The sequence below is a fragment of the Microtus oregoni genome, unplaced genomic scaffold (genome assembly GCF_018167655.1).
Source record: "Microtus oregoni isolate MIOR12 unplaced genomic scaffold, Mior012 000029F_ref0000214, whole genome shotgun sequence".
NCBI classification, from domain to species: domain Eukaryota; kingdom Metazoa; phylum Chordata; class Mammalia; order Rodentia; family Cricetidae; genus Microtus; species Microtus oregoni.
In genome coordinates, this window is record NW_024543088.1 from 28,453,690 (window position 1) to 28,462,594 (window position 8,905).

The following is an 8,905-nucleotide window of genomic DNA, read 5'->3' on the forward strand; positions in this document are numbered from 1 at the left end:
GAGTTTTACATACAATATATTCTGACATTGTTCCTCCTCTTCCAATTCTTTCCAGGTCCTTCCCACCTCCCAATTCTCACAGAAGTGCGTTTATTCTTTAAGAAAAAAAATGATCCAGCAAATTTAGTTTTTAGACTGCTTGTATTCTTCTTATCTCATCTTGGTTTTTGTTTGTTTGTTTGTTTGTTTGTTGTTTTGTTTACAGAGTCAGAGTCCAGCCTGGAACTCACTTCCTGCCTCAGTCTCACCAGCTCTGGAGTCCCAAGTTCAAATCTCTGTGTGCAGCCTGGAGCTACTTCTTACTAAAAAAAATTCTTCACGTGTTTTTTTCTCTCTCTGCGTCTAACAGAATCTCATTCCTTCTTTTCTATCAAAATGTTTAAATTGCTATTATTTTTTAACTTCCTTCTTGTACAACATTGTGTTTTTGTTTTGTTTTCTCTTGTAATTTTGTTGTTTTTGTTTGTGTTTGTAAGCATTTTCCATAGCTAATCCCACTGCTTCCAAATACATTGTCCATGCACAGCCACTGCTTAAGCACACAGGGCCACCTCTGCCTCTCTTAACCTTCACCAGGTTGTGACCCTCTGGAAGACGGACAAAATACCTTATTCTTCCTAACTCCCAGACCTAAAAAGAAAGCTACACCTTAAAAGGATCAATAATATTTTTTTTAATTTTTTGATTGGAAAAGAAGGATATTTTAATGTAAGTTAGCAGCTAGCATTTTTTTTTGGGGGGGGGTGGTGGTTCAGTCTTTCCCTGCACTGTTTGTTTTGCTGTCTGGAGGGGGAGCATGCCATTTGGTAAATATGCTGAGCAAATGGAATCTCCCTCAAGAGGGGTTTTTTCCCTCTTCAGAGGAAACTGGTTTAGCCACTCTGGTTTGGCTCACCAGGGCCGAACTCTCTCAAAGGAGCAGAGATGGTGGTCAGACAGGACTGGGTGAAGCCCTGTGCCTGTCTCTGAGTCCCTGCTTTTATCAGCGACAAGCATATTGGAAAGTAGAACATCCATAGGCTCCTCAGAGCAGCCTCCTCTTATCCCAGACACCCGGCTTGCTTCACTTTTTAATCTGCAGCCTTACGATGTCTTTAATTTATTTTTCTTGTCTCTGCAGCCTGCTTTGCCCCCACCGTGTTTGTGTGTCTCTCTCCAAGCCCCCAGACTCTGATTTCCCACACTTCAAAATGTCTGTAAGTTTACTTCTCTTTTTCAGCTTGGTTTACTACACCAGAGCTGAGTAGCTTTTCTTATTCTAAATAGAACACACAGGGACACTATAAAAAATAGTCCTCCAATTTCTATCGTGGTAGGTACTTTCCACTTGTATTATAAATGTGCCAGTTTTCATTCAAGTCTTATGCATCCGAAGTGAAGCATAGGTCTCACTCATAAAGGTCAGGGCAATATCACAAAGGAGGGAGGGAGTCTGGGTCCATCAGTTCAGCTCTCAGCTCTTCTATTTAACTGAATTCAACCTGAGCAGCCGTGTCCTTCCTCCAATTTCATTTTCTCCTCTGTAAAAACAGCTGGCTGGAGCACAGCGTTCCATGAGTGTGACAGGAGGAGCTGCAGAAAGATGCAGATCTGGACAATCTCTTCTCCAGTCCGTGCTAAAGGCTAACACATGGGGGAACACGAAAGAAAGGGAAGCTCAGCGGAGATGCTCAGACTGTGTATCTCACTAGTAGAGGGCTCTATGCTTTTCCTTTATATTTGAACCAGAAAGCTGACCTTGCCTCCTTCTCTAGCTTGCTTGGTTTAGCTGTTCCCGCAAGAATCACCTTAACTTTCCCCTCTCAGACACGCTTTTATCCTGTGGACCAACAACAAGACAATGCCTGAGGAAAGTATAGAGAGCTACACAGCACAAGTCAGCAGAACAGGGTACAAACAAACCCGGTTCTTTCCCACCAGAATCTGTAGTCCTCTGCAGCACTGAACACAAAAGGCCCCACGAGCCCACTACACCCTGCGGAAAGCTCCCTCCAATCATCCATCTGGCAAGTGATGGACAGGCCTGGGAGAAATTAGTTAGGAAGTCAGACAGCAGGAAAGGAGGGATGAATTAAAAGGCAGAAAAAAATTGTGGAAGAACGTGGAATGGAAAAAAAAAAGAAAAGAATTGTTGCTCGTAATGAGAAATGCAAAATTTTCCACCAGACAACTACGATGGTTGGCTGAATGAATTATGTACCCTGTGAATGGAAAGGCTAGGGGTGGGGAGCCCAGGAAGGCTTGCCGTCTCTCTGCTCTGCCTCTGAAGGCAAGAGGTCAATCTCACAGCACCACAGATTCCACAGGAAGCCATAGGCCGGTATTATGTCCTTTATGTAGAGCTTGGGAAAAAAACACAGGACTAGAGAGGGTTGAATGCCCGTATTCTAGACCGCAATCCCAATGGCTGCCCTGCTTTGCTTTACCAATCTAGGGCCAATCTAGTGACATTGTTGAAGGGCCAGAATCCTTCATGGTCTTCGGGCTTCTCTCGGACAAAGCATGTAAGTGCCCATAGTCAGCATCTCTACCTTTGCTGGACTGGATTTCTAGAATCACACCATTATCTCTCCTGCTTTCATGCCCCAACACTATTATTTGATGAAAAGAATCTCACCTGGAGTCCCTTAGCCCTGAGACCTGAGCTTCTAAGAAATTCACACTTTGCTCCCGGACAACAACCTCTTCAGAGTCTATCAATAATCAAGTAATTACTGACAGAATTTTTTTGATTCCCAGAGATATGGTCTGTTTAAAAAAAAATAATAACTGAGGAGGTCAGTTTTATTACTTGCCTTTATTAACATCTATAAAGGAATCCCTGAAGGCCCAGGTTGAGAAGTCGCTGCTCCCTTCTGATCTAACTGAACTGTCAGCCCCTGTGGCTTATAACACTTACAAGTGTTATAAGCAGAGGTGCGCAGACTTGGGATGCACAAGCCTGACAGGGAAACATCTGGGATGACCACGCGGGACCTAGAAACTGGCTTCGCAATGAATTTCACAGGATTCCTTCCTCAGGAATGGGACGTGGGATGGGGTGGTGACATATTTTGCTGACTCAAGGACTAAAGAAGAAAGGCTTTTTAGAGGCAGGGGAAGCCTCGTTTTCTGAATAATAACTAATATTTCAGGATAGTGTTTCAAGCAGATAAACCCTTGCCTTCTGAAATAACTGAAGGGTGATTGTGCATATTCTAGAAACCCTTGAAAAAAAGACTGAAATGTCAGATCGGGCAAGGTTTGCTTCTGAACCAACAACAGCCATATTTAGTGGTCCTTTCTGGCTTTCAATTCCTGTTGAAGGCATTCAGTCCAGAAAGAGCAAGCAGCTGCAAAGCAGAACTGGAGTGAGGAAATAACTTGAGCTTACTTTTTTTTTTCTTCTGTACAAATCACAAATAGATTATGGGTCCAGATAAGGAGATTGGAAGATGATGGGAGGCGGGGCAGAATTGCTTACATTAAACACCACCCCCACCTTCCCTTAATCCTAGGAAGAAACACAAAGGTCAGATTTCACAAAGCACCCACTCAAGGACAAAACATGCAAGAGCAAACATGCTTTAAGTAAGAAAATAAACAACAGCACTAGTTTCTTTTTAAGCAGCTAGGAACAGTGGAAGAAAAAGATACAGAAAAACCATTCCGGACAATTCAGGACACAGATAAGAACAGAAAAATCTCTCCCTTGCGTTTGTTTTTAAAACCAAAGATGTTCATAACCTAGGCACAGTGGTTTGAGGCCTTTCTGAAGTACAGCTTTAGGTGATAAAGGCTAAAGATAAATTTGATGAAAGGAAAAAAACTAATGAAGCCAACTAAGTGGATAGAGGGGAAAGGGGTTTTGTAACAACACCCAGAATTCTTAAGTACAAAACAGGAAGCTAGGCAGTGGTGGCACAGGTCTTTAATCCCAGCATTTGAGAGGCAGAGGCAGGCGGATCTCTGTGAGTTTGAGGTTAGCCTGGTCTACAGAGTAAGTTCCAGGACAGGCTCCAAAACTAAAACTACACAGAGAAACCCTGTCTCAACACCCTCACCAAAATAAAAAAAAAAATACTTTAAAATGAAAGAAAAAGACAAAGGGGGAAAGTTCTCTGCCAGGCCATTCAGTACAGCTGCTGGGAGCTGCGGAAGGACACTAAGAACCTCACAGATGTCTCTCTTGGTTTTCGGAGAGTGATGACTTCAACATTGTAAAGAGAGGGAGTCCTTGACTTCCACAATAACAATGCAAATAATTGCGCCTGTAGTGTTTGTCTGAGTCAGGCCCCAGACTGTCATAAACTAAACTCAAACCAAGCAGGTAGTCTAGCATTTCCCCACCTTGCAACTGTGGAGATGGGAAACTGGGGTTGTCTATGGTGGCCTTAGACTTCCGATTTTAGCTTCCTTTGAAGAATAACAAGGCTAAGATCCAAAGTGTCAGACATAAGGAAATAGGACGGTAGAGGGGAAAGGACAGAGAGACTGTGTTAAACTCTTTATTTAGACTTTAACCAGCAGCAAAGAGAAACCATTGTACACTCTCACAAGAAACGTAACATTAATAGGTGTATCTTAGGGTTCAGGCTACGGTTGAACGATATCTTACAAAGGAGAGATTTTTAAGTTGGGAGGAGTCTTACCCTGTCTTTGCAAACATGCACACCAACCATCCCTCTGGAGAGCTAACACCACCTCACTATTCAGAAGATTCCCCTACATGCCAGGCTTCTGGGGAGACTGCATACAACACCACTACAGAGGCGTACCTGGGACTTTAGAGAACAAAAACCTACTCATCCCAGAACTGTCCAATTATGATTTCCATTACTGAATAATTACGATTATTCAGCATAATCACTGCTAGTGCAGCATTCAACAGAACCTGCGGAGCCATGAAGCGGCTCTGGGCACAGCGCAGGTTGGAGTCCATTAGCCTCAGAGCCCAGGCTGACTCTAGGTCCTGAGCTCACTTCACCGAATCGTGCTAAACTGATACCGGTCAGGTGGCAAGGACCAAGACCCTTTCTCTTTCTGAACATCCCAATCTTCATCTCTCAAAAGAGAAATCTGAGTGCAAGAGATCTGAGTCTACAATTCTCAACTCTTCTTATTTCTCCAACTAGAGCATCAGGGATCTGTTGCCACAAGCAGCTCATGACCCAGGATATAGGAAGATATTACTCCTGAGAGCAAGCGCAGTGTGTTTATCTTCTCACTGAGAATGGTTGTGCTACCTTAACTCTGAGGCATCTTTTGCTCTTCAGAGTTACTTATGGCCTAGGAGTAGGCTTCTAAGTGCAAACTAGATCGCAGATATCAGAAGCAATTCAGTACCACATGGCTTTATGACTATATCCAAATACACAGGAGCTGATCACCCTGCCATTGAATCCCACAGTCAAAAGCTCTTATTGCTCAAGAATGGCCTTTTATTATTTTGGATGTTTTAGCCTATATGATGTTGGGGCTAGTGTGTGTGTGTCCCTAGGAAGCAAAGGAAAGGCTTCTCCCTAGAGTTTCCATGTAGCACAGAGGAGAGAAAAACTATAATGTATCCTTTAGGTATTAACAAGCAAATTCCCAAAGCAGGGAACATATTTCCTTCTTCAGAAATTGTCAGTTATGTGAAAGAAGGTCACTACAAAAGTTTGAAGACTGTTAGGCCTGTGGTTTCATCTTCTTTGACCTCCATCTCCGGAACAGGGGCAAAGGAAAACAAAAGAATGTTAATATTATATGAAAATATATAACTACAGAACCACAGCAATCCATGGTGACCATGCACGAATGCATGGTTGTTTTTCAGAAGACCCAGTATGAGCATGCATCTTCTTTTTTCCTTTTCTTCTTGAGAAAAGAAAATCTGCCTACCGTGTACTACAGAACCTTCAACAAAATGGCTACATCATCTCCCCTCACACCTGAAACTCCCAGGAGGATCATACATAGGGGAGGGGGGGAGGTCACACCACCCAACCACACACACTTTGCTCTGGGAACCAACTTGGAATATTTTTGCTATTGACTCTCATGGGGCCCTCTCCCAGAATCGACTTGATACCTGGAAGAACAGGAAATACTGTACCACTCTCTTTTTAAAAAGCAACGCTATGCTTAATGCATGCCTTAGCACACCGTTTGGAAACAGCAGGAGAAAGACAATTCACAAGTCCTGGAAAGAAATTTGGCTTTCTCCCCATTGCCTGACCCAGTCTAGTCAACTCCTGAACTTCAGCACTGCGCACGCTGGAGCCTTGAGATGAGGTCTCTGTTGTGACGTTATTAACTCCTCCCACCGCTGTGGGAAAGCCCTGGATATATCCACCCACTTCGACAGAAAGTCGAAGGTAGGAAGAACTGGAGAAACATGAGTTTGTGGAAGTGGAGACTAAGGAATACATTCTAAATCTGCCTGCTATGCGTCCAGTTAGGTCTTTTAAACTGTGGGTTCGGAAAATATGACAGTTGGATTGCATACCTCTTGACAGTACCTTCACGGAAGTTAAATAGATGCAAATAAAACCAGAAAGCATTGGGCATCTGAGGTAAAGCAAACCGGGACGGGAGGAACCCCTAATAACCTGAAACAGTACCCCCCAAAGTCCATATTTTCAATGAGATTGCCTCATACGGCCTCAAGCATACTGCCCCCATCTTTTCTCTTTGCTCTTCTATAGTTGAAGAGAAATAACTTCGCTTGGGGACCATGTTTCCTTTTAGCTTGAGAAAACTTTGTTAAACTTAGAAGGTTCAGATTGCAGACCAGGAGAAGAAAGAGAAATCAGGATTAGGGTATGTCAAGGAATTTAGCATTTTAGGTAGACTACAGGCACATGTAGCACACTTTTGAGACAATATTACTGGCCCAGCCCCCTTTTGCGAGTGAAGCTGAGGCTGAGACAGAGCAAAGGGGACCTGCCTAAGTCCATCTAGTCTCTGGGCGTCTACTTTCACGCACAGGACAGCCACTGTGAAAGGTAGAATGGGAGCAATGGCCCGGGGCCAGCCCTAGGAAGGGACGCGCGGGCTTTAGAGGCAGACGCGCTTAGTACCTTGATGTAGGCCCGCTGCAGGTAGTTGTAGGGCACTCTGCGCTGGAAGTCGCTGCGCACGTCCTCGCTGACGCGGTGCCGGGATACGGGGCCGCCCAGGCGCTGTCTCTGGCAGCTGCGGGAGCAGCGCGCCCGCTCGAGCAGCGCTCGGAAGAAGGGCAGCTCGGCTCCCGGGCCGGCGCCCGGGGGTGCGAGCGGGCGGCGCGCCGCGCAGTGGCGGGCACAGCGCGTGCGGATGTCTCTCAGGCGCCGGTGGCTGCGCAGCGCGGCTTCCAGGTCACGCACCGCACGCTCGTAGTCCCCGCTGTAGTAGGCAGCCACGCCGCTAGCGTAGAGCAGATCGAAGGGTTGCAGAGGACCGCGCTCGGGCTCCGGCTCCGGCTCCGGGCGGCCGTCCTGGGGGCCGCCCCACTGCGGCGCGGGCAGCAGCAGCAGCAGCAGCAGCGACACCCACGTGCTCTCCCGCATCCTCCGCCAAACCCACCCGGGAACAGCTGCGCTCCGTGTCTGCTCCCGCCGCACCTCAAGTCCGAGCCCCGCTCCGGCTCCCCGAGCTAGCACGCCGGTCCCCCGCGAGCCTACTACCCGACAGCCCCAGGTGACCGGCGGCGCGCTGCGGTCCTGGAGGCGGAGGCTCGCAAGCTGGCCGCTCTTAAAGGGACGCCTCCAACTCACACGCTCCTCCTGCCGCCCGCCGAGCCTCCGGGAGCCGCGCTCCAGCGGCCTGAGAGCTAGCCGCACGAGAGGCAAACCCCAGGGACAAGTTTTGCTTGTGAGGTCCCTTGTGGGTGGCAGAAGAGGATAGTGTTGCTATCTCTAATGCACTTGAGGAAGTGAGGTTCACTGTCGCATTCTGCAGTTTTACTCTTCGCAGTCCTTCACCCTCCGAGTCAACACGAAGATCCATTTCAGCCTCTGTGGAACGCACTTGGGAGATTTGGTTTGCCTAAGTTTATACAGCTAAGCATAAGCAATGGATGGACCTAACTCTGGGCCACGGGAATAGAAGCTTCCTGCTCCCTCTAGGGCAGGGTTTCCCCCTCTAGGAGGGCAGGGTCTCCCTCTCTCTTGCCTTCTCCTTTGGCTGTGTGTGGATGTGTTCCTGCACTGTGTGGAGAGTGTGCTCAGGAGAGGACGATAAATGACCCGAGTTTCCTGTCCAAACCTCTGGAGGAAGGTGAAGCTGCTTCTGGCAGTTTTCCAGATGTGTGACTCTGTGCAGCAGAGCCTCAGTTACCTCTTCTAAGGCCGCCAAATGCCCAACATGTCCAGTGCTCTTTGGACATAAATCCCTATTGTGAGAGTTAAACAAAGAGGCAGTTTAACAAACCCAGTACTCTGGGACTTAAGCAATGAACATCAATCTAGAAGTGGGAACTCTGACAGAAACAGCTGCCAGAGTCCAGGGAACTAGCTGGAGGCTTTCCTGCTCCTCCCCTTCTCCTGGGTCATAAATACCTTCATAGCCAAGGTGTTCCCCTCTTTTCTGCTCCTTGGCTCCACACTCAGAGGAAAAAAAAAATGTGTGTGTGCTAGACTCTGGAGTCCAGCCTGCAATTTCTTGGGAGGAATTCTGCTTGTCTAGAATTGTCTGTGAGAATCTTATCATAGTCTCTGGAAGACGGGGAGGATGACCAAAAGGAAAGAACCACATATATTCTCCAGCTGATCTGAATTTCCCAAAGAAAGGTTTTGTGTGAAATGGCAATTGTCCAAGAAGGTTGCCAGAGTGTCATGCCATTTCCCGTGTTCGTTCTGTTGAGCTTTGGCACTTTGGCCATGAACATTCCTGACTATATAACTGATTCGTGTTCACATTATTTTCCCACCAAATTCTCTAATATGTCTAAGTTGTCTCTTTC

General features: G+C 46.7%; 1 protein-coding gene across 1 annotated transcript in view; it reads right to left on the reverse strand.

The window, feature by feature from the left end:
- P3h2 (prolyl 3-hydroxylase 2) overlaps positions 1 to 7,713 on the reverse strand; it is a 154,374-nt gene extending 146,661 nt beyond the window's left edge. Inside the window, exon 1 of the mRNA XM_041678316.1 lies at positions 7,044 to 7,713. Within this exon, the coding sequence (XP_041534250.1) occupies positions 7,044 to 7,511 (468 nt within the window). The 5' untranslated portion in view covers positions 7,512 to 7,713. The remainder of the gene's footprint in view (positions 1 to 7,043) is intronic.
- Positions 7,714 to 8,905: the final 1,192 nt, after the last annotated feature.